The 26634-nt window shown below is 48.1% G+C and overlaps 1 protein-coding gene across 1 annotated transcript in view; it reads right to left on the bottom strand.

The window, feature by feature from the left end:
- NSUN2 (NOP2/Sun RNA methyltransferase 2) overlaps positions 1–26634 on the bottom strand; it is a 145043-nt gene that overhangs the window by 32284 nt on the left and 86125 nt on the right. The window contains exons 12-15 of the mRNA XM_075316510.1: positions 14404–14500; positions 3960–4135; positions 1515–1607; positions 454–589 (exon numbers count right to left, since the gene is read on the bottom strand). Of these exons, the coding sequence (XP_075172625.1) occupies positions 454–589; positions 1515–1607; positions 3960–4135; positions 14404–14500 (502 nt within the window). The remainder of the gene's footprint in view (positions 1–453; positions 590–1514; positions 1608–3959; positions 4136–14403; positions 14501–26634) is intronic.

The raw sequence follows: 26634 nt of genomic DNA, 5'->3' as shown, positions 1-26634 counted from the left end.
TTTTGCAGTCAAATGTAGTAGAAAATGACAAGTAGTCAGTACATTACTGGCAGCTCACACGGCCAGCAGCTTTCTTCTATCATTCTTATACCGAGCTTCTAAACATTCAGCACTTGCTCAGACATCATCTAGGAGCTTTTCACTCATTTCTCCACATATTTCGATGCTCCAGGTTTTTTCTTGTTTTTGCACAAAAAAAAGTTAGTCAAAATAATTGATTTCAGTGGGATTAACCTTCATTCTTATCAGATCTGAACATGAAGTGTGTGCACTTCACAATCCCCCCTTCTGCTCTGTGAGCCAGGGCAAAGTAAGTGTAACCTCCCACATTGGGGGACACAGGGCAGAGACACAGGCGATAGGGGTGACAGCTTCAAGAGAAGAGCCCTCACCTGTTCTAGAAAGGGGAAACCAAAGCAAGTCTCCTCCAAGAGAGAAACATGAGAGCAATACCTTCATCTTCTCACTGTTATGGAGCAGCACGTTTCTTAGCTCCTTGGAGACCATGTACAGCTGTTTCTTCTTCCCTTCTTGGGTACGAGTCAAGAGATTCTGCTGTGGAAAAGATGGATCAAGGGCATAGAACTTCCTGCCAATAAAAATGTAATTAGGTGCCAATGGAAAAAATAAATCTGCAGAACCCTGTATAAAATGCACTATGGAAATAAAATTTCTGCAGTGTGATGACAGAACATGACATACATGTAAAGGCTAGTTTCACACTTGCGTTTTTTTCCTTCAGTCGCAATCCGCTGTTTTGGAAAACAGCGGAATCTGTTAACAGATTCCGCTGCTTCCCATAGACTTGTATGGATGACGGATTGCAACTGATGGTCCTGCGTTGCATCCGCCGGCCGACGCTGTGTTGCATCCGCCGGGCGTAAAGAACGCAGCATGTAGCATTTTTCTGCGCTTTCCTGAGCGTCAAAATAACGCAATGTGCTGGATTCCGTCGGCGTCCGTCATTTTTATAATGGAAGCCTATGGTGGCGGAATCCGTCATTTGACGGATTCCTGTGACGGATCCGTTTTTACATAACTGCGCATACTCAGTTGAGTAATTGTTGAGAAAAAAAAAAAGCTACAACGGATTCCGTTGATTTGCAGTATCCGTCGCACCAGTTGTGCCACTATGTGCAACGCATCCATTACATCTGTCACACAACGCAATGTGACGGACGCCGCACAACGCTAGTGTGAAACTAGCCTAACACCAGAATGGGTTACATCTGGCCATTCTGGCACCTACACAGGTGAATATGCTGGGGTAAGTGCACACATTCTGCACAATGTGATCAGGAACCATTTGCCAAATACATTGTTTAGAGGATGTGGTACAGAAAGCTTTGTAAATTGCATTCTGTATTATGGATAGACTAGCCAGGAATGGGCTGACAGTTGCCACAATCATTACATCTAGAGGCATAAAAGGTGAACAAGCCTACATTTAAACTTCATTTTTTATATCTTTTATATTACAAATCTGCTTTTAAAGAATACCAATAATGACTTACTGTATAGGGGGAAAGACTGGATCGTCCACCGTCAGAAATACAAAGGGATCTTCCTTAAATCCAAATAACTTCATTTTTTTGGATGGTGGGGGACTGTACACAAATATATAAACAAGAAGGCCTTTTTTTAGCACAATGTTTCCATTTGTGATTTAAAATATATATAGTAGAAACTAGAGATGAGCGGACCGGATTCTGCAGGTTCAGTGGACTGTAGATAAGGTTCTGTTTTGGACCAGGACTTATATAAAGCTCAATGGAAGTCACTGATTGGGCAGTTCTGGTCTCCGCTCACATACATTATACTTGCGGGAGAGGGAGGGTGGGGTTTTTCATTTTTTAATTTAGTTCTTTATTTTTTGGTACACGCTACATCCAATAACGCTGGGACTACAAGCAGCTTGCACTGGGCTGAGCACCGAGCATCGCGATGCTTCGCACAATGGTCAGCATACGTAAAGCACGCACACCAACTGTTTTGTGGGTTTTTTTTTTGTAAAGTCTGTCTTTGGCATGAACACAGCTTTAAAGTTCGGGTCTGCTCTTCTCTAGTGGTAACCTACCTACAAGTCTTTTAGCAGTCTTAGGTTATGTGCACACACACTAAGGTTTTGGCCAATCTGCACCTCTTAGCAGGAAAAATGCTGCGGAATTTCAGGGAGGGTTTTTTTTTGCATGTGTTTTTCACGCATTTGTGGTGGAAAAATGCTGAAAGAATGGACATCCTGCAGTTTATTTCCTGCTGCAAATCTGCAAGGGAATAGAAAAGCAACACACCATGTGCACATAACTGCAGCATTCTCTTTGACTTGCTAACTTTGCATGCAGTGCTGTGACGAAACTGTACTCAAAATCTCATAAAAAAAATAAAAATTGGATAAAAAATGGCCTTACTGTGCAGCTGTGCAATCCTCCCTGCCCAAGGCTGACATATTTGCAAAACACGTTAGGCCATATGCACACTGAGTATTTCAGTATTTGTAGCCAAAACCAAAAGTAAAAGAAAACAAATTGCAGAAGTGATGCCTGTGTTTCTATTAGGCTGGGGCCACACGGGGGACTACTGTGATCCTTGCATGAGGAGTGCGAGTGTCACTGCGACTGAGGTCCAATCATGCGATCGAACCACAGCTGCGTGAGAAAGGGGGGGCGGTGCTGAGGAGAGGGAGGGATTTATCTCCCTCTCTTCTCCGTTGCCGGCTATTGCCATTCTTGCCCTGCACTCGCGGTACACCGGTGTACTGCGAGTGCAATGCGATTTTTCTCTCGCCCCATAGAGTTTAATAGGTGCAAGAGAAACATGGATCGCATTGCACCTGCAGCATGCGGCGATTGTTTTCTCGGTCAGATTAGGGCTGAGACAATAATCGCTCATGTGTGCTGACCACATAGGGTCATATTGGTCCAAGTGGAATGCGAGATTTTATCGCACTCCACTCGTTCCGATTTTCATGCCGTGTGTCTTAGGCCTTAAACTTTTCCTCTGATTGTTCCACTCCCGATTTTGGCTGCAAATACTGTGCATGTCGCCTAATAGTTATTCCACACTGTGCTGCTCAGCTGGTGATAGATACAGCACAAGCACCTGCCACTGGACCACTGTCTGTTCTGTCCATATTTCATATAACGCTCCAATCCATACACACAATATAAATACAACCGAGCCTTTATCTGTACAGTCCAAAAGAGATACTGTAAGCAGCACTGGTCACATGAAAGCTGTGCTTGTGATTGCTGGCTATGGGCTACAAAACATACACAAAGGGGAAGTAAACATATAAAATACATATAGAATTCTTCAGAGGATTATGAACTATACACAGTGGTGGGGACAGACAAATGATATTTATTAATGCATTTTAATTAGTAGACATAAGTATAGCAATATTTATGTTATTAATGGTCAGCTCTGCTGTTGCCAATAGCAGATGACAGTAGCTAATATGGGCTGAGCACAGGAGAGTGCAGGGAGGCTGGAGAGGAAACAGGTGCTTGTGGGAAATGTACTTTACACTGGTCACATGGCAGCATTGAAGGACTGCCCACTGCGAAAGACCGCTATGGACAAGTTGGAGCCAGAAAAAGGAGTCAGAATGTAGATAATGGGAATCTGAAGAAATGGATGAGATACTTATTCAGCTTCAAGAAATTTGAGGAAAAAAAAAAAAAAAATAGATTCTGGGATACCCCTTTAAGTTTTGATGGCTCAGTGGTTAGCACTGTGGCTTTGCAACGATGGGGTTCTTGGTTCAAATCCCAAAGACAACATCTACAAGGAGTTTGTACGTTCTCCCCGTGTTTGTGTGGGTTTCCTCCCACACTCCAAAGACATACTTGATAGTGAATTTAGAGGGTGATTGTGCTATTTAAGCAAATCATAATAAAGATTTTCAATAGTTATGGAGAAATTGCCTTAATTATCACAGTGCGCCTTTAATCACTTACCCGCACACACGGTCTTGTTTAGCAGAGTCAGTCTCCACACAGCCGGCAGGTTTGGTTCCCTCTTTCCCCGCGTCGTTTGTTTCTACTGCTGGCTCAGATGCTATTTCTGTGACATCCTCGGGAACATCAGCAACCACTGCTACATCTGGCACGGCAGCAGGAGCCCGCCGCAGCGCCTGCAAGAAAGCAGGTCATTGCATCAGGTCATCATTCAGACTCCAGCATTACAATAGATGACGGGAGAAATACATAGTCTGTGTCACGTTATCTGGGGGCAGCAATAACATTCATTATGTGGCACAATATCGCAAAGAAACAGAAAAAGAGAAAAGACTTCTATTGTCTTTAAAAGATTCACCACTAGAATCCTCTATGCAAGGTACATTGTATATACCAACAGATGCCTATACTGGGCTGACGTATCTGCCAAGTAAGGCACACATCCGCACTACCTGGAGGAGCGCAGTGCCTAATGCAAACCCTCTAAACACACTGAAAAAGCAGTTTACACTTGGAGATCTGGATCAGTGTCAGGCAAGGGAAAGTAAAAGTTTATTTTAATGAATAGATATTGGAGTAATAAATTACACGAGTGTTTGTAGTTTAAAAAAAAATACACACACATTATATACATACATACACACACACACACAAACATACACACACATATTATATACACATATTATATATATTTTCATTATATATATATTATATATATATATATATATATATACACACATACATATTATATACACACACACACACACACACACACTATATATTCCTGTGCAGAGATAATCTTCTGTGTACCTGCTATGTGCTGCGTACTGCTCGTGTTTGACCTTACAGGTACATGGTCTGATCATACCACATCTCCTGGGCCAAGGAGTAAGTAAAAGAGTATACATACATTACAGAATGGGATTGCAAATTATTTTTTGAGGTACAACATTTTTTTTTCAAAACAGGCTTTACCTCACAAAAGAATCAGCTGTGATCCCATGGTGTAATGTGTGTACACTTTTTTGCTTCCTCCCTAGCCCAGGAGATGTGGTATGATCAGACCATGTCCCTGTACGGTCAGACACGGCAATTACAGTAAATAGCAGAGACACACATATATAAGATAATCTCAGCACAGGAACATTGGTCAGTTTTCTGACCATTTTTTAATTGGAGAGAGCACAAGTCAATAGAATTTGCTTGTCTGAATGAGGCCTTAAGCTCCTACAGGTGAACAAAGGAAAAGTCCCTAATGCAAATGAGCTGTACGAGACTAAAGGCCCAGTCACACACAACGACTTACCAGCGATCCCAAAAACGATGCGACCTGATAGGGATCGCTGGTAAGTCGCTGGGAGGTCGCAGGTGAGATGTCACACAGTCACACCTTACCAGCGATGCAGGAACAATACAGGTCGCAGTAGCGACCTATATAACAATCTCAGCAGTCACTGTGACCCTGTCACACAGTGTCAAACACAGCGATGTGTCCTGCCCAGCAGGACGTCGCCTTTGAAGAAAATGACCTGGACCATTCAGCAACGACTAGAGATCTCACAGCAGGGGCCTGATCGCTGGTAGGTATCACACATAACAAGATCACTAACGGGATCGCTACTGCGTCACCAAAACGGTGACTCAGCTGCTATCTCGCTAGTGATCTCGTATGTGTGACGGTACCTTAAAGGCCCTGTCACACACAGAGATAAATCTGCGGCAGATCTGTGGTTGCAGTGAAATTGTGGACAATCAGTGCCAGGTTTGTGGCTGTGTACAAATGGAACAATATGTCCATGATTTCACTGCAACCACAGATCTGCCAAAGATTTATCTCTGTGTGTGACGGGGCCTTAAGTCAGGACCTGGCTCAATGTAACTGCAACACTAGCTTTTCGGTCCTAAAGTTTAAAGGGAGTCTGTAAGCCTACAAACATAGATTAAAACACCGCCATGTAGGGTATTTAAACCTATAACAAATCATCCATTTCATTTAGTCCCCCAGTTGTGCTGTAAATCATCTTGATTCAGTGCACCCCTGGCGTGGCCAAGCTATTAAGTGCACCGTTCCTGCCATCGCCTTTTCACGCCTCGCTGCCTTAATTGCCATCACTAGTTCCTTGGAGTCGAGCGTCACCTAATTAGCATAATGAATTAAAGATAATTTTCATCAGGATAAAGAAACATTAAGTGAAAAGTGTCATTTTTATAGGGGCGGTGTGTAAAATATGGCTATGCGGTTAGCTTATAATGTGTTCTGCAGCTGACATATTTCTATCAACATGTTGTAATTTACAATTGGTCATAGTAACAGCCATAGCTTGGTAAGGCCACGGTCACGCGTTTCGCAGGACGATGCACAGACAGGCTGAGGGCTCCATTGCTGAACTACCTCATAAGTATTTAGGAGGCTGGAGAGTTCGGATCCAGAGACTGTCTCCAGCCTGTGCATTGTAGTCCAAACTTGGAAAGCGAAACACAGATATGGAAGATTGGGCTGCAGCAACATTAGCATTATTTTATTGTGGCAGATTAACCATAAGGAATTGTAAGTATATTGGTTGGAGAGTTAAAGCCATTTAATCATGTGCAGTATTCTGGTTTACAGTTGCGATCTTCATGGAACAGCACACATCTTTAAAATGGGTTTTCCCACAAACAAAGTTCATTTTAAAATCAACAGATTGAAATAAGTATACATTTCTACACCTGGATTTGCTATTAAAAAAAAATAAATAAAAAATGTCCTTATGCTGAGATTATCTTATATATGTGCCTCTGCTATGCAGGGGAGGAAGAGGGATAAAAAAAAAAGTATGCAAATACAGCACAATATTGTATCACCTTGTTTCTGTAAGGAAAAAAAATACATAAATAGAGGCTTGTAAAAGCTTTACCTAACGGAAAGATGATCCTATCCGGGCCTGTCTGTACTCTTTTTTTGCTTCCTCACCGGCCCAGGAGATATGGTATGATCAGACCATGTCCCTGTACGGTCAGACACGGCCATTACACAGTACATAGCAGGGGTGAATTTAGAACACTAGTCTACATTTGGAAAAAAAACCCATTTTTGCTGACCTAAGTATTTTTGAGGATTTGAATGAAAGGTGCCGATTCCCGTTTTTTAAGTCATTCAATACTTCAATTTTTTTTTTTTATAAAGGTTTTAAAGTCCGTATTGGGTAAAGTGGTAAAGAGAAAGTGTAAAAAAGCAATAACACATAGTATATTTTTTCCTGCAAAAAACAAGCCTATCATCCAACCATGAGATCAATAGTTGTGTACATTTTACTTGTTAGAGAGAAATTCTCTTTTTGGATGCTCTGGAAGAGTTATGATCAGGTTTGTCACACTGTAAGCACTTGCAGTAGTCTGCAATCATGTTTTTGTTACATCTGCTTTGATATCTATGGTCCATGGTCCTGATATCTTACTGAAACAAAAACCTTTTTAACAGTTAAATTTGCTGCGACTTGTAAGCCTCTTGAATGACTGAATGCCTCCATATCTTTTCAAGCTGCTTATTTACCCATAACATTTTAACACCAACAGTTTAACTGCTTATTAAGCAGGCTTTGTATTAGGTATACTGACTGCATAATCGGAATTTATTTTGCATACTCAGCATATCTTAAAAGAAGGGAATTTTGTTACTTACCGTAAATTCCTTTTCTTCTAGCTCTTATTGGGAGACCCAGACGATTGGGGTATAGCTACTGCCCTCTGGAGGCCACACAAAGCACTACACTAAAAGTGCAAGGCCCCTCCCTCTCTGGCTATACCCCCCCGTGGTATCACGGGTACTCCAGTTTTAGTGCCAAAGCAAGAAGGAGGAAGCCAACAACTGGTTTAAACAAATTAACTCCGAGTAACATCGGAGAACTGAAAAACCGTTCAACATGAACAACATGTGTACCCGCAAACAGCAAAAAAACAATCCCGAAGGACAACAGGGCGGGTGCTGGGTCTCCCAATAAGAGCTAGAAGAAAAGGAATTTACGGTAAGTAACAAAATTCCCTTCTTCTTCAGCGCTCTATTGGGAGACCCAGACGATTGGGACGTCCAAAAGCTGTCCCTGGGTGGGTAAAGAGATACCTCATGTTAGAGCTGCAAAACAGCCCCCCCCTACGGGGATGTCACTGCCGCCTGCAGGACTCTTCTACCTAAGCTGGCATCCGCCGAAGCATAGGTATGCACCTGATAATGCTTGGTGAACGTGTGCAGACTCGACCAGGTAGCCGCCTGACACACCTGTTGAGCCGAAGCCTGGTGCCGTAATGCCCAGGACGCACCTACGGCTCTGGTTGAGTGGGCTTTTAGCCCTGAAGGAACCGGAAGCCCAGCAGAACGGTAGGCCTCTATAATTGGTTCTTTGATCCATCGAGCCAAGGTGGCTTTAGAAGCCTGCAACCCCTTGCGCGGACCGGCGACAAGGACAAAAAGTGCATCGGAACGGCGCATGGGCGCCGTGCGGGAAATGTAGATCCTGAGTGCTCTCACCAGATCTAGCAAACGCAAGTCCCTTTCATACCGGTGAACCGGATGAGGATAAAAGGAAGGCAATGATATATCCTGATTAAGATGAAACGAGGATACGACCTTAGGGAGAAACTCCGGAATGGGGCGCAGCACAACCTTGTCCTGGTGGAACACCAAGAAGGGAGCCTTGGATGACAGAGCAGCCAGCTCAGACACTCGCCGAAGCGATGTGATCGCAACAAGAAACGCCACTTTCTGTGACAGGCGAGAAAAAGAAACTTCTTTGAGAGGCTCGAAGGGCGGCTTCTGGAGAGCCACTAGTACCCTGTTCAGATCCCATGGATCCAACGGCCGCTTGTACGGGGGCACAATATGACAGACCCCCTGCAGGAACGTGCGCACCTTAGGAAGACGTGCTAGACGCTTCTGAAAAAACACGGATAGTGCCGAGACTTGCCCTTTAAGGGAGCCGAGCGACAAGCCCTTTTCCAACCCTGATTGCAGGAAAGATAGAAAAATGGGCAATGCAAATGGCCAGGGAGACACTCCCTGAGCAGAGCACCAGGTTAAGAAAATCTTCCACGTTCTGTGGTAGATCTTAGCAGAAGTTGACTTCCTAGCTTGTCTCATTGTGGCTACCACTCCCTGGGATAATCCTGTTGACGATAGGATCCAGGACTCAATGGCCACACAGTCAGGTTCAGGGCCGCAGAATTCTGATGGAAAAACGGCCCTTGAGACAGCAGGTCTGGACGGTCTGGAAGCGACCACGGTCGGCCGACCGTGAGATGCCACAGATCCGGATACCACGATCTCCTCGGCCAGTCTGGGGCAACGAGTATGATGCGGCTGCAATCGGATCTGATCTTGCGTAGTACTCTGGGCAAGAGTGCCAGAGGCGGGAATACATATGGGAGGCGGAAGTGCGACCAATCTTGCACCAAGGCGTCTGCCGCCAGCGCTCTTTGATCTCGCGACCGCGCCATGAATGCCGGGACCTTGTTGTTGTGCCGAGACGCCATTAGGTCGACGTCCGGCACTCCCCATCGGCGACAGATTTCCTGAAACACGTCCGGGTGAAGGGACCATTCCCCTGCGTCCATGCCCTGGCGACTGAGGAAGTCTGCTTCCCAGTTTTCTACGCCCGGGATGTGAACCGCGGATATGGTGGATGCTGTGTCCTCCACCCAATTCAGAATGCGCCGGACTTCCTGAAAGGCTTGCCGGCTGCGCGTCCCTCCTTGGTGGTTGATGTATGCCACTGCTGTGGAGTTGTCCGATTGGATTCGGATCTGCTTTCCTTCCAGCCACTGTTGGAAGGCCAGTAGGGCAAGATACACTGCCCTGATTTCCAGAACATTGATCTGAAGGGTGGACTCCTGCTGAGTCCACGTCCCCTGAGCCCTGTGGTGTAGAAACACTGCTCCCCACCCCGACAGACTCGCATCTGTCGTGACTACTGCCCAGGATGGGGGCAGGAAGGATCTTCCCTGAGACAATGAGGTGGGAAGGAGCCACCATTGCAGAGAGTCCTTGGCCGTCTGGGAAAGAGAGACTTTCCTGTCTAGGGAAGTCGTCTTCCCGTCCCATTGGCGGAGAATGTCCCATTGAAGTGGACGCAGATGAAACTGCGCAAAGGGAACTGCTTCCATGGCTGCCACCATCTTCCCTAGGAAGTGCATGAGGCGCCGTAAGGGGTGCGACTGGCCCTGAAGGAGCGATTGCACCCCTGTCTGTAGGGACCGCTGCTTGTTTAGCGGAAGCTTCACTCTCGCTGCTCGAGTATGAAACTCCATGCCAAGATACGTTAGTGACTGTGTCGGTGACAGATTTGACTTTGGAAAGTTGATGATCCATCCAAAAGTCTGGAGAGTCTCCAGCGTAGCCTGTAGACTGAGTTGGCATGCCTCTTGAGAGGGTGCCTTGACAAGTAGATCGTCTAGGTAAGGGATCACCGAGTGTCCCTGAGAGTGCAAGACTGCTACCACCGCCGCCATGACCTTGGTGAAGACCCGTGGGGCTGTCGCCAGACCAAATGGCAGAGCTACGAACTGAAAATGGTCGTCTCCTATCACAAAACGTAGAAAACGTTGATGTTCTGTAGCAATTGGCACGTGGAGATAAGCATCCTTGATGTCTATTGAGGCAAGGAAGTCTCCTTGAGACATTGAGGCAATGACAGAACGGAGGGTTTCCATCCGGAACCGTCTGGCGTGTACATGTTTGTTGAGCAGTTTTAGGTCCAGAACAGGACGGAATGAGCCGTCCTTTTTTGGCACCACAAAGAGATTGGAGTAAAACCCTCTCCCTTGTTCCTGAAACGGTACAGGAACCACTACTCCCTCCGCTCTTAGGGAGTCCACCGCCTGCCGCAGGACATCTACACGGTCTGGGTGTGGGGAGGTTCTGAAGAACCGAGCTGGAGGACGAGAACTGAACTCGATTCTGTACCCGCGCGACAAAATGTCCGTCACCCACCGGTCTTTGACCTGTGACATCCAAGTGTCGTAAAAGCGGGAGAGCCTGCCCCCGACCGGAGATGCGGAGGGAGGGGACTGGAAGTCATGAGGTAGCCGCTTTGGAAGCGGTTCCTCCATTTGCTTTCTTGGGGCGTGAATGAGCCCTCCAGGAATCTGAGTTTCTTTGCGTCCTCTGAGTCCCTTTGGACGAGGAGAATTGTGTTTTGCCCGAACCTCGAAAGGACTGAAACTTCTGCTGCCACTTTCTCTGCTGAGGTTTGCTTGATCTGGGCTGGGGTAAAGAGGAGTCTTTACCCTTGGACTGTTTAATGATGTCAGCCAATGGCTCGCCAAACAGTCTTTCTCTAGACAAAGGCAAGCTGGTTAAACATTTTTTGGAACCAGCATCTGCTTTCCAGTCCTTTAACCACAGTGCCCTGCGCAAAACTACCGAATTGGCAGACGCCATTGAGGTGCGGCTGGTAGATTCTAGGACCGCATTGATAGCGTAAGACGCAAACGCGGACATCTGCGAGGTAAGGGACGCCACTTGCGGCACCGCTGGATGTAAGATAGCATCCACTTTCGCTAAACCAGCTGAAATAGCTTGTAGCGCCCATACGGCTGCGAATGCTGGAGCAAACGACGCGTCGATAGCTTCATAGACAGATTTTAACCAAAGGTCCATCTGTCTGTCATTGGCATCTTTAAGTGAAGCGCCATCTTCCACTGCAACTATGGATCTAGCTGCAAGTTTGGAAATCGGGGGATCCACCTTTGGACACTGGGTCCAGCGCTTGACCACCTCAGGGGGGAAAGGATAACGTGTATCCTTAGAACGTTTAGAGAAACGCTTTTCTGGATGAGCATCGTGTTTCTGGATTGATTCTCTGAAGTCAGAGTGATCCAACAGAGCACTTAATTTACGCTTGGGATAGAGGAAACGAAATTTCTCCTGCTCTGCCGCTGCCTCTTCTGCTGAAGGGGTTGGGGGAGAAATATCTAACAGCCTATTGATGGCTGAGATAAGATCGTTTACCATGGCGTCCCCATCCGGGGTATCCAGATTGAGAGGGGTTCCAGGATTAGACTCCTGATCACTCTCTTCAGACACATCACAGGGAGACTGATTGCGCTGAGACCCTGAGCAGTGTGATGACGTTGAGGGTCTTTCCCAGCGAGCCCGCTTGGGGTGGCTGGGGCAATCATCTGAGTCATCATACTCATCCTGAGAGGCCGGGGACCCCCTTGCAGTCTGGATTAAATCCAACTGCGGAGGGTTAGAGGACATAGACCTCGCCGTGTCCATAGACTGAGCCCCAGGCATGGATTGCAAAGTTTCCAGGATTTTTGCCATAGTCACCGACATATTAACCGCAAAAACTGCAAAGTCTGACCCTGACACCGGGGCAGGACTTACAGGCGTCTCAGCCTGGGTCACTATCTCTCCTGACTCCGGCTGGCGAAGCAGCACCGGATCTGAGCATTGCACACAATGGGGGTCTTTGGAACCTGCTGGTAGAGCAGTCCCACAAGCAGCACACACAGTGCACACAGCCCTAGCCTTGGCAGCTTTGCGTCTTGTGGATGACATGCTGCTGCTTCCTCAGAGCGATCTGGGGTATTCAGCCAGGAAGCGACCTTACAGTGCAAGAAATCAATAAATCTCTATGTCCAGTGACACAATACACTAACATACACTGAGGCACTAGAGGGGCCAGCTGAAAAGCCGCTTACCGCCCGCTAAAGAGCGGGTGTGTGGTCTTCCAAAGCCCCTCAGTCTAGGTCTCCCAGAGCCTTGCGTCCTTCTTCCAGCCAGCCATGCATGTAATGGCTGCCGGCGTCCTGAGGGAAGAAGGGGGGCGGGCCCTGGGCGTTCCTGACCCAGAGCGGGAAGCCTGCTCCCTCTGTGCCTAGTGTGAGGGCTGGAGCATGTAAATCAGGCTCCAGCCCTCCTCGCTGCCGTGAAACAGCGTCTCTCCCCTACCCTGATTGACAGGGTGGGGGCGGGAACGATCGGAGCTGCCGGCGTCCTAGGCCCAAAAGCCGGGGACTAGAGTTATAAACGCCGCCGCCGTAAAAGCGCGGTCGGCGTATCCCCGGCGCACCACAAGTCACAGCAGCGCCGCCCGGTCCAGTGAGGGTCGGCGCTGCGTTCCCAGAACACAAAGTCCCCCAGATGACTGTAGGAACACCAGCTCAGTGTACGGTCCCCGGCGCACTACAACACCCAGCCAGCCCGGAGTGTGTCTGTGCCTGCCGGGGACACAGAGTACCTGTATGATGCAGGGCCCGGTCCCTGATGGTACTCCTGCTCCGTATCCATCAGGTTCTGATGGGTCTGTGGATGGAGCCCGGCGACAGAGCTTTGAGGCCGGCAGGATCCCACTTCCACAGAACCCCCAAGGGGATGTGGAAGGAAAAACAGCATGTCAGGCTCCAGCCCTGTACCAGCAATAGGTACCTCAACCTTACAACACCATCCAGGGGTGAGAAGGGAGCATGCTGGGAACACTATATGTGTCCTCTTTTCTTCCATCCGAACTAGTCAGCAGCTACTGCTGACTAAAATCTGTGGAGCTATGCATGGAATGTCTGACCTCCTTCGCACACAAAGCTAAAACTGGAGTACCCGTGATACCACGGGGGGGTATAGCCAGAGAGGGAGGGGCCTTGCACTTTTAGTGTAGTGCTTTGTGTGGCCTCCAGAGGGCAGTAGCTATACCCCAATCGTCTGGGTCTCCCAATAGAGCGCTGAAGAAAAAATAAATAAATAAGAATATAAAAATAAAATTATATATATTTTTCCGTTATTACTGTAAGAGTTCCTTAATAAGTAGAGTTTTTTTTTTAAAAAAAAAAAACAAAAAAAACAACAAAAAACACAGGACATATCTGAAGGAAACGGCTGTAATTTTTGGATTTAGCACACCAGAATTTATGAAGATCATGTTTTCTTGGAGTCAACAAAATTGATGTAGACTATTGCGATATTTAAGCACGGGAACAGTTTTTTAATCAAATCTAATTATAGAAATGATTACAAGATCTAATGATTAAGATGTATTTTGTTTGTGGGAAAACCACTTTAACTCCCGCACCCTCAAAAAGGACACTTATTCTATCTGAAGACAACAAGCAAACATCCGGCTAAAAAGGCTGCGGGAATGTCAAGCGCACAGGATTTTGTAGGAGCAGATGGGATGTCGTTCATGTAAATCCATGGTATCATGCCCAAATGGGTGTAATACCATGGAAAGTATGCAATATTACAACCCAGGAATGGGTAGGAAGGGGTTACAAGCTCACACATGCTCCTGCTTGTCGGTTAGAACGCATGTGAGACCTAACAGGTTCCCTTTAATTCAGATGTGGCAACCAAATTATCAGGAGATCCTTTTCTTATTTTTCTAAATTTGATTTATAAACAAAACTATTTAAAATAAAAAATAATCAACAAAACTCTAAACAGAAACGGTCACAATACTTGATTACGGCTCACCTTGGGCTGTCTTCTGTTCCAAGGCATAGGAGCCTTCTTGATTAATACTGCTACAAAAAACCCACCAGTATTCTGATGATGCGGCAATATCCTTAGGCTGAGAAAAGGAAACAGAAACGGTAACTTCATGGTGCCAGAGTAGTCCAAAAACATTTTCCCTTAATTTATTTTGCTAAATATTTTTTGCATGATAATTTGGCATATCTGATAATGTAGCATGTACAACCTTAGCTCATCCGAACTTCTGGGCCACTAGGTAATCTCACAATGAAATGGATTTGTATTCATAACCCCCAAGAAGCATGGTTGCTATCATGGGGTTACATTGGTCTCAGATTTTTCCTTAACTTCCTACATCGGCTCATTCATTTCACTAGCACCTCCAAAACATCTACAGAATCTTTTCTTTGCTTTCCTTTAAAACAGCAAAAAAAAAAAAAAAACTTACTGCTGCTCTAATTCATTCTTATCTGGACTATCGAAACTATCACATTATTCTCACTCTAAAACGCCCGTTACACACGTCGATTTATCCTGCATTCGTATTTGCGATCGCACCCGCCCCCATCGTTTGTGCGTTACAGGCAATTTGTTGCCAGTGTCACACAAAGTCGGTCACCCCCGTCACACGCACTTGCCTCTCGAACGACCTTGCTGTGGGCGGCGAACATCCTCTTGCTGAATGGGGAGGGACGTTCGGCGTCACTGCGACGTCACTAAGCGGCCGGCCAATAGAAGCGGAGGCGCGGAGATGAGCGGGACGTAACATCCCGCCCACCTCCTTCCTTCCGCATTGCCGGCAGCCGCAGGTAAGCTGCAGTTCATCGTTCCCGGGGTGTCACACGGAGCGATGTGTGCTGCCTCTAGAACAATGAACAACCGGCGCGCAGAAGGATCGATTTTTTGAAAATGAGCGACGTGTCAACGACCAACGATAAGGTGAGTATTTTTGCTCGCTCACAGTTGCTCATAGCTGTCACACGCTACGATATGTCAAACTATGCCGGATGTGCGTCACTAACGACGTGACCCCCAACGGGATATCGTTAGATATATCGTAGCGTTTAACGGGCCCTTTACTAAACTCTCAACCTTCCAATCAATTCTGAAATTAACAGCCAAGCTCATATTCCTGTCCAGACACTACATTGATGCTTTCAGCCTGTGCCAGTCATTACACTAGTTGCCCATCAACTAAAGAATATAATAAACGTATCACACCATAAAGCTCTTCATAGTTTTACACTTCCCTACATCTCCTGTCCATCACCCTTCCTTCCCTATTTCCATATAGACTGATAGCTCCTCTGAGTAAGGAGCTCACTTTGTTTTGCATTCGAAATAATAGATCCTGTGAAGTTCTACTGAAGAAAAACTAAAAACAAACAATGCAGGTACAAGAACTTCTGCTAGGCAAAGGCTGCCACACACCGCGCTTTAGCTGCATTAATTTGAATAAACAGCAGTACTTGGCAGCAGCCTTACTTACCGTAAATTCTTTTTCTTGTAGTTCCGTCATGGGAGACCCAGACCATGGGTGTATAGCTACTGCCTCCGGAGGACACACAAAGTACTACACTCAAAACGTGTAGCTCCTCCCTCCTAGCATATACACCCCCCTGCTAGCCAGTCCTAGCCAGTTTAGTGCAAAAGCTGAAGGAGGACATCCACCCACAAGAAGAGACAGAGTAAAACCCGGAAGAACCGGAACCTCTGTCTACAACAACAACAGCCGGTGAAGACACACGGAACAAGAAACCTGCCAACAGGCAATAGGGAGGGTGCTGGGTCTCCCATGACGGAACTACAAGAAAAAGAATTTACGGTAAGTAACAAAATTCTCTTTTTCTTTAACGTTCCTATGGGAGACCCAGACCATGGGACGTTCTAAAGCAGTCCATGGGTGGGAATAAACAGACAACTGAGAAGCAGGCGAAACCTAACTTCACAAATGGGCGACAGACGCCTGAAAGATGCGTCTGCCCAAGCCCGCGTCTGCCAAAGCATGAGCATGCCTTGGGTAGTGCTTCGAAAAAGTATGCAGACTAATCCGAGCTGCAGTCTGACAGACCTACTGAGCCGCAGCCTGGTGCCTGAAAGCCCAAAAGGCACCGACAGGTCTGATCAAGTGTGCCCTGATCCCCGGCGGGGAAGGCACTTGAGTACACTTGTAGGCATCGGAAATGGCCGACCTAAGCCAACGAACCAGGGTCGGCTTAGATGCCGAGAGACCGCTGCGCTGACTAGCGGTCAGCACCAGAGAGAAGTGCACCGCCTAATAACGGCGGTGCGAGACACATAGATCCGGAGCGCCCGCACCAGATCCAGGATATGCAACGCTTCCTCAAAGCGATGAACAGGAGCCGGACAAAAGGAAGGCAGGAAAATTGCCCCGGATAAGGTGGAAGCAGTAACCACCTTAGGGAAAAAGTCCGGAGTCGGACGGAGACCACCTTGTCTTGATGCAAAAGACCAAAAAAGGGGTGACTCCGAAGAGAGTGCAGCCAAAACTCTCTGGCGGGAAATTATGGCCACTAGAAAGACTACTTTCTGTGAAAGATGAAACAAAGAAACCTCCCTAAGAGGCGCAAAGGGGGGTTTCCAGGAACCGTGAGGACCGGATTAAGGTCCCAGGGCTACATAGGCCGCCGGAAAGGCGGAATGATGTGAGATGCGCCCTTGAAGGAGCGCACTGGAGCCAGCCGGACGATACGCCGCTGGCACACACTGACAGAGCCGAGACCTGTCCCTTAATGAGGGATAGTCCTAGCTGTAGACCGGACTGTGGAAGGGACAGGAGGGTCGGCAAGGCCAAAAAGGTCAAAGGACACTTTGGAGCTCGAGTCATAGTGGAGATGACTTCAGGAAGGATACCAGAAGTCGTCAAGATCCAGGACTCAAGAGCTACGCCGTCAATCTGAGAGTCCAGAATTCTGGCGGAAAAAACGGACCTTTTGAGGACGGTCCGGAAGATGCCATGGCAACCCAACGGACAGAAGGAGCAGGTCAGGGTACCAAGCCTGCCTGGGTCAGTCTGGAGTATGAGAATGACCCGACGGCCCTCTTTACTGATCTTGCGCAGGACTCTGGACAAGAGCTATAGGGTGAAATACGTAAAAGAGACGAAACTGGGACCAAACATGAACCAGTGCGTCTGCCGCAAAACCTGAGGATCGTGGACCACGGTTGGACAGCTGAAATAGTCTGCCTCGCAGTTTTCACATCTAGGATGTGGGCTGCGGATACGGTGGACTAGGAGTCCCTCGTCCACTGAAGAATGCGTTGAGCCGCCAACATTGCCAGGCGGCTGAGTGTCCCGCCCTGGAAGTTGATGTAGGAAAACGCTGTCACGTTGTCCGACTGGACTCGAATGTGCCTAGCCGCCAACAGATGGTGAAAGGCTTAGAGAGCTAGAAATACAGCTCTGATTTCCAGCACATTGATCCAGAGGGCTGATTCGGACAGAGTCCAAGCGCCCTGCGCTCCACGGTGGAGATATACTGCTCCCAAGGCGGATAGACTAGCATCCTGGTGAGGATCACCCGGGACGGGGCCAGGAAGGAGCGTCCCTGAGACAGAGTGGCCGAAGCCACCACTGAAACGAGCCCCTGGTCAGTGGCGAAGCCACCACCCCGTGGAAGGAGGAAGTTCGCTTGTACAGCGGAAAACATCCAGTCTCAGAGGACGCAGGAGAAACTGGGCAAGGAATCGCTTCCATTGACGCCACCATCTGACCAGCACCTGTATTCGGTGTCTGATAGAACGACGTCGACCGCCAGCGGAGGGACTACTGTTCGACTAAGAGCAGCTTCACAAGTGCCGACAGTCTCGAATTGCGTCCCTGGGAACCTCTGGTTCGAAGTCAGAGTGGACTTGGACAGAATGACAAGCCACCCGAATTGGTTAGAGTGGCGAGAGTGAGCGAAGCACTCTGCTAAGAGTCTGCACTGGATGAAGCCCCGACAAGAAGACCGTCCAGGGCAAAAGATCACTGCCAATCCCTAGAGGTGCAGGACCCTAATCACAGCTGCCGCAATGAGAATACTCGAGGGGCCGTGGCTAACCCCAAGGGAAGAGCTACGAATTGGACCACTCCGATTGCAAAACGTAGCCAACGCTGGTGTGAAACTGCGATTGACACCTGCAGATAGGCATCTCTGATGCCGATGGCTGCTAGGGAATCTCCTTGGGTTCTTGATTGATCCGGTGAAAAAACACACGGAACAAGACCGAGACTCCATGTGAAAACGCCACACCTGACCATGCTTGAAAAGCTAAAGATCCAGGTCGGAAGGCACCGCCCTCTTCGGGGACTAGGAATAGATTTAAGCAAAAATCTCAGAACCGTTCCCAGTCGGGAACTGGTACAATTACTCCATTGGCCTACAAGAAATGCCACGGCCTGTGAGAAGGCGGCGGCCTTGGAGCCGGGGGGAGTTGACAGAAAAAATCTGTTTGGCGGGTGGATAGAATTCCATCCTGTAGCCATGGGAGATATAATCCCGCCCCCACTGAACGGAGACGTGTTAAAACCATACGTCGCCAAGTGGAGAGAGCCTGCCACCGACCAAGGAGGTTGTTGGCGTGGCTAGATAGCTCGGAGGAAGCTGACTCAGTGGCAGCATCTCCTGCGGTCTTCTGAAGACGCAGCTTCGAGCGCCATTTGGGTCTATGAACCTTGGCCGAGCTAGAGGACGAGGCCGAGGGCTTAGAGAACGATCAGATGGAGGAACGGAAACAACCGAAACCTCAACTGATTCCTGCCCTGGACAGGTTCCCTGGTTTAGGTTTGTGGCAAGGAAGAACTCTCCCCGCCAAGAGCTTCCTTAATTTCATCCAGTTGGTTCAGAAGAGACTGGTCCCACAAAAGGGAGCCCAGCAAGGAACTTCTATAGAGGCATCTGCCTTCCATTTCCGAAGCCACAGGAGCCTGCGGATAGCGAGGAAAGTAGCCAAGGCCACCGCCGTGCGGTGTCCAGCATGGCAGACATGGCATAGGATGAAAAGACTGAAGTCTGGAAGTTCAGGCAACCGTTTCGGGCATAGAGTCCCTGTGAGGGAATGCATCTCCTCTAGAGAAGCAGAGAAGGCTACAAAAAAAACGCACTGCTGTAAAGCTGAGGAGAACGAAGCTCCTGCCGCCCCCATACAGATTTGGCGAGAAGGACAACCGGGCGGACCGCAAAACCTTAAGTGAGGAGCCATCAGCCACTGACATAACGGTCCGGGCTGAGCCACCTGAGGTGAATGAGCCCACTTCTTGACCACCATTGGTGGACAGGGAAAAAAAAAAACAGTCCTCAGAATCACGCTTCATGGGAAGCGACTGTCAGAGCGGACCCTGGACTTGGTCACAGTGGCCTGAAAACTGGAGTGGTTAAGGAACACACATTGTGTTCTCCTAGGCAAGGTAACTCCGGCGGATTGAGGTCCAGTACAAAATTAATGTACCGTGGGATCCTTATAGAGGTGCCGTCAGCCACTGATACAACTATCCGGGCTGAAAGTCTAGACACCGGAGGGACCACCCTTGGCGAATGAGCTCACTCCTTGACCACCTCTGATGGGAGGGGGAAACAGGCAGCAGAACCCCGCTTTGGGGTCTGACAGGACAGGCTGTGGGCTTGGACACAGTGGGCTGAAAACTGGAGTGGTTAAGGAACACACTCCTTGTCCTGTTAAAGGTATACTGATGCCTTTCTGCCAGCGGGGAATACTCCCCTGATACAGGCGGATGGAGGTCCAGTACAAGTATAATGGACGCAATCCAATCATTAGCATCTGCGTCACCTACGGACGGATCAATGTACATAAAGTAGCGTCCGAGCCCCTGGTAGAGACTAGAGATGAGCGAACCGGTCGCGGTTCGGCTCGAGGTTGGTTCGCCGAACGGACCTCCCGTTCGAGTTCGGTTCGTCGAACGTTCGACGAACCGAACTCGAACTGCATAGGAAACAATGGCAGGCAATCACAAACACAGAAAAACACCTAGAAAACACCCTCAAAGGTGTCCTAAAGGTGACAAACAACTCAAACACATTGGAAAGTGACAAGGACATATACTCATGCGAAAACAAAACAGCTGGACAAGGAAAAAGAGGAGGACACACAGATATAGGCATGGCACGCCCTTCTAAAATCATGTAAAACACCGCAAGGTGACTCCAAGCGGAGTCTCCCTTTTTTCCAAAAATTGGGCCACACACACACCCACCCCTTCAGTGGTAGCACTTGTGCCCCAGTTGCACACTTCACAGCTAGATTTGCATCAAGCACATTCAAAAATACGCCATAATTAACCGTCCCCAGGATGACACCAGGGTAGGTAGCTAAGTCTTTCCTGATCCCAGCTCTGTGCAGCTTGGATCATTTATAAAAAACACAGCAATCAAGGGTTACTCCAAGCGGAGTCTCCCTTTTTTCCAAAAATTGGGCCCCACACACACCCACCCCTTCAGTGGCAGCAGTTGTGCCCTAGTTGTACACTTCACAGCTACATTTGCATCAAGCACATTCAAAAATACGCCATTCTTATCCGTCCCCAGGATGACACCGGGGTAGGTAGCAAAGTCTTTCCTGATCCCAGCTCTGTTCATCTTGGCTTCTTTTAAAAACAATGTAAGCAAGGGTTACTCCAAGCGGAGTCTCCCTTTTTTCCAAAAATTGGGCCCCACACACACCCACCCCTTCAGTGGCAGCAGTTGTGCCCTAGTTGTACACTTCACAGCTACATTTGCATCAAGCACATTCAAAAATACGCCATTCTTATCCGTCCCCAGGATGACACCGGGGTAGGTAGCAAAGTCTTTCCTGATCCCAGCTCTGTTCATCTTGGCTTCTTTTAAAAACAATGTAAGCAAGGGTTACTCCAAGCGGAGTCTCCCTTTTTTCCAAAAATTGGGCCCCACACACACCCACCCCTTCAGTGGCAGCAGTTGTGCCCTAGTTGTACACTTCACAGCTACATTTGCATCAAGCACATTCAAAAATACGTCATTCTTATCCGTCCCCAGGATGACACCGGGGTAGGTAGCAAAGTCTTTCCTGATCCCAGCTCTGTTCATCTTGGCTTCTTTTAAAAACACATCAAGCAAGGGTTACTCCAAGCGGAGTCTCCCTTTTTTCCAAAAATTGGGCCCCACACACACCCACCCCTTCAGTGGCAGCAGTTGTGCCCTAGTTGTACACTTCACAGCTACATTTGCATCAAGCACATTCAAAAATACGCCATTCTTATCCATCCCCAGGATGACACCGGGGTAGGTAGCAAAGTCTTTGCTGACCCATGACTTGTTCATCTTGGCTTCTTTTAAAAACAATGTAAGCAAGGGTTACTCCAAGCGGAGTCTCCCTTTTTTCCAAAAATTGGGCCCCACACACACCCACCCCTTCAGTGGCAGCAGTTGTGCCCCAGTTGTACACTTCACAGCTAGATTTGCATCAAGCACATTAAAAAATACGCCATTCTTATCCATCCCCAGGATGACACCGGGGTAGGTAGCAAAGTCTTTCCTGATCCCAGCTCTGTTCATCTTGGCTTCTTTTAAAAACACATCAAGCAAGGGTTACTCCAAGCGGAGTCTCCCTTTTTTTCCAAAAATTGGGCCCCACACACCCACCCATTCAGTGGCAGCACTTGTGCCCTAGTTGCAAACAGGATGTTTTGATTTGCATAAAGCACATTCCAAATCAACAAGCATTTACTCTCCCCAGGATGACACAGGGGTAGTAAATTCCTTCTGGATCCATGACTTGTTCATTTTGATGAACGTCAGTCTGTCCACATTGTCACTGGACAGACGCGTGCGCTTATCTGTCAGCACACACCCAGCAGCACTGAATACACGTTCAGAGACAACGCTGGCAGCTGGACACGACAAAATCTCCAAGGCGTAAGTTGCGAGCTCTGGCCATTTTTCTAGGTTTGAAGCCCAAAAGGAGCAAGGCTCCAGTTGCACAGTCATGGCATCGATGTTCATTTGGAGATACTCCTGTATCATCCTCTCCAGCCGTTGACTATGTGTCAGACTTGTTGTCTCTGGTGGCCTTGCAAAAGAGGGTCTAAAAAAATTATGAAAAGATTCCATAAAATTGCTGTTACCGGCACCAGATACGGTCCTACTGGTACGGGTAGACTGTTGAAGATGACGAGACCGTCCCATGTTTGTCAAGTTACAACTGGGAGATTCACTCCCTGCACCTGCACGGTTGTTTGGTGGAAAAGCCGAGCTAAGATCTAGTAACAGCTTCTGCTGATACTCCTGCATACGTGCGTCCCTTTCTATGGCTGGAATTATGTCACAAAATTTGGACTTGTACCGGGGATCTAATAGTGTGGCAATCCAGTAGTCATCATCACTTCTAATTTTGACAATACGACTGTCATGTTGGAGGTAGTGCAACAAAAAGGCACTCATGTGTCTTGCGCAGCCATGCGGACCAAGTCCACGCTGTGTTTGTGGCATAGAGGTGCTACCCGTTCTTTCTTCCTCTGACATCTGACCCCAACCTCTTTCAACTGAAATTTGACCAAGGTCTCCCTCATCCGCTGAGTCTTCCATGTCCATGGACAGTTCGTCCTCCATTTCTTCATGTTCTCCTGCACCTTGCTCAACATTTCGCCTGCTACTATGCGCCCTTGTCGATCCCTGTCCCCCTTGGTCCCATGCCTGCTGCGTTGGTGATGATGAACGTCTGGACCTTGGTGATGTTGTTGTCCCTTGCGCATATGAATCCTCCTGTAGTTCCTCCCCTTCATGTTGTCCCACCCCCTGACTCCGAATAGTGTTTAGCGTGTGCTCCAGCATGTAAATGACTGGAATCGTCATGCTGATAATGGCATTGTCAGCGCTAAACATATTCGTCGCCATGTCGAAACTGTGCAGAAGGGTGCATAGGTCCTTGATCTGAGACCACTCCATCAGGGTGATCTGCCCCACCTCTGCATCTCGTTGGCCCAGGCTATACGTCATGACGTATTGCACCAGGGCTCTGCGGTGCTGCCACAGTCGCTGTAACATGTGGAGAGTTGAATTCCAGCGTGTCGCCACATCGCATTTCAGGCGATGAACCGGCAGGCCGAAAGACTTCTGGAGCGATGCAAGTCGCTCAGCTGCGGCGCTTGAACGGCGGAAGTGAGCAGACAGTTTTCGTGCCCTGTTCAGAAGGCCATCTAGGCCGGGATAGTGTGTTAAAAATTGCTGCACGACAAGGTTCAACACGTGAGCCATACAAGGTACGTGTGTCACCTTGCCCAGGCGAAGGGCCGCACCCAGGTTTGCAGCATTGTCGCACACGGCCTTACCAGGCTGCAGGTTGAGTGGAGACAACCATTTATTAAACTCGAACCGCAGAGCTGACCACAACTCCTCAGCTGTGTGACTCTTATTCCCAAGACATGTCAAGCTAAAGACCGCCTGATGCCGTTGCGCTCTGCTGCCAGCATAGTAATGAGGGGTGCGTGATTCCTTCTGCGCAGTGAGAACGCTGGTGGCCTGACCAGGCAGGCTTGGGGCGGAGGTGGAGGACCCAGATGAGGTGGAGGATGCAGAAGCAGTGGCGGAACTTGGACAGACAGAGGATTGACACACAAGTCGTGGGGACGGCAAGACTTGTGCAGCAGACCCTTCACCATCTATCACCATAGTTACCCAGTGCCCAGTCAGCGACATGTAACGTCCCTGTCCATGCTTACTGGTCCAAGTATCGGTGGTGAAATGCACCCGTTGACACACAGAGTTTCTCAAGGAAGCGGTGATGTTGTGTGCGACATGCTGGTGTAGCGCGGGCACACCTTTCTTAGAGAAGTAGTGGCGACTAGGCATCTGGTACTGGGGCACAGCGACAGACATAAGGTCTCTAAAATCCTGTGTGTCCACTAGGCGGAAAGGCAGCATTTCGGTAGCCAACAGCTTACAGAGGGATAGAGTCAACCTCTTAGCTTTGTCATGGGTCGGAGGAAGTGGCCTTTTATTTGACCACATCTGAGGGACAGAGATCTGGCTGCTGTGTGTAGACGGTGTTGAGTAGGGTGTCCCTGGAAAAATGCAGTTTTGTGAGGAAAGTGCAGGCGGAGACATGATGTTGCCTTCATCCAACGTTGGTGCTATCGATGTCTGAGAGAGCTGTACACACTCACTTGTTTCCCCTTCCAAACCAACTGACGACCTTACAAGCAAACTGCCTGTTGCGGTTACAGTGGTGGAAGTTTTGCGTGGAAAAACAGGTGTGACAGCTGTCCCCACAGTCCTAGAAGATGAAGAGCGCGCGGATGCACTGGAAGGGGCGGGCGGTGGATGGTTCGCTCCGCTAGGCCGCATTGCAGCACGGTGAGCTTCCCACCGGGACTTATGATATTTAGTCATGTGACGATTCATGGAAGAAGTTGTCAAACTGCTGAGGTTTTGACCTCTACTAACAGAATCATGACAAATGTTACATATCACATGAGTTGGGCGATCTTTTTCGATGTGAAAAAAGGACCAGGCTAGGCAAGGCTTAGAGGCCATGCGACCTGTTGATCCACCCCGAATAATGCTCATAGGCAGAGTGGTGGCTGAGGATGCAGTTGTAGACGTGCTACCAGTGCTCCGACTCTGTCCAGGAAGGCGCAAGGTAACTTCGTCGTCGGTTGCATCCTCCTCCACCGCCTCTGTTGACCTCCTCGAGTGCCTGACTGGGGGTTGACAGTAGGTGGGATCTAGAACGTCATCATCAATTGTTGTGTTTGCACTCCCCTCCCCCTCAGACCGAGCCTCTTCTTGCCCTGACCGAATATTTAAGTTGTCATCCCAATCGGGTATCTGCGTCTCATCTTCATCAGTATGTTCCTCATTGTCTATAACCACAGGTGTTACAGTTTGTGACAAAGGGTCAACATTATGCTCAGAAACTTGGTCCTCACGGCCTGAATCAGAGTCACAAAGGTTCTGGGCATCACTGCAGACCATTTCCTGTTCTGTACTCACTGTAGCTTGGGAGCAGACCTCTGATTCCCAGGCTATAGTGTGACTGAACAGCTCTGCAGACTCAGCCATCTCAGTTCCACCATACTGTGCAGGGCTGATGGAGACTTCAGAGCTGGGAGAAATCAAGTGTGATTGGGATGACAACTCAGAGGACTGGTGTTTTTTGGATGCGGTACTTGAAGTGGCTGAGAGGGCACTTGTTGGACCACTTGAGATCCATTCAAGCATTTTCCTTTTTTGCCCATCATCTACCTTTGTTCCTCTTGTTCGTGTCCGTAAAAAAGGGAGCACATCGGATTGTCCACAATAAGTAGTAGACATCTTACTTTTGCTAGTAGATGGTCTATCTGCAGCAGATGATAATGGAGCTTTGCCACCTTCCCCACTGACAAAACCTTTTTTGCCTTTTCCACCACGCCTCTTCCCCTTTCCACCAGCATCTGTCATTTTGCCACTCATGTTGATTGCGACAAGATTGTGGACTGAAAATGTGGTAGTAAAAATTGAGAGGTGGTGAAGATTGCAGTGGTGGTCTAGCTTTATTAACAGCAGAATAATAAAGAATAAATATCCCTGACAATGTAACTTAGTTATAATTAGTTGGAGTGTGCAACGCAGGCAGATGCGCTCTGCAAATGTCTTGGCACTAGTGGGACTATAGCAAAGTCCAATAGCCACGTATAGGATGCCACTAGGTACACTGAGTGTGTGCTAGTATAATGGCTTAGTTATAATTAGTTGGAGTGTGCAACGCAGGCAGATGCGCTCTGCAAATGTCTTGGCACTAGTGGGACTATAGCAAAGTCCAATAGCCACGTATAGGATGCCACTAGGTACACTGAGCGTGTGCTAGTATAATGGCTTAGTTATAATTAGTTGGAGTGTGCAACGCAGGCAGATGCGCTCTGCAAATGTCTTGCCACTAGTGGGACTATAGCAAAGTCCAATAGCCACGTATAGGATGCCACTAGGTACACAGTGTGTGCTAGTATAATGGCTTAGTTATAATTAGTTGGAGTGTGCAACGCAGGCAGATGCGTTCTGCAAATGTCTTGGCACTAGTGGGACTATAGCAAAGTCCAATAGCCACGTATAGGATGCCACTAGGTACACTGAGTGTTTGCTAGTATAATGGCTTAGTTATAATTAGTTGTAGTGTGCAATGCAGGCAGACGTGCTCTGCAAATGTCTTTGCACTAGTGGGACTATAGCAAAGTCCAATAGCCACGTATAGGATGCCACTAGGTACACTGAATGTTTGCTA

This window comes from Anomaloglossus baeobatrachus, chromosome 6 (assembly GCF_048569485.1).
Source record: "Anomaloglossus baeobatrachus isolate aAnoBae1 chromosome 6, aAnoBae1.hap1, whole genome shotgun sequence".
Taxonomy (NCBI): Eukaryota; Metazoa; Chordata; class Amphibia; order Anura; family Aromobatidae; genus Anomaloglossus; species Anomaloglossus baeobatrachus.
Note: the sequence above shows the minus strand (reverse complement) of the source record. Positions and strands in the feature narration are given on the sequence as shown.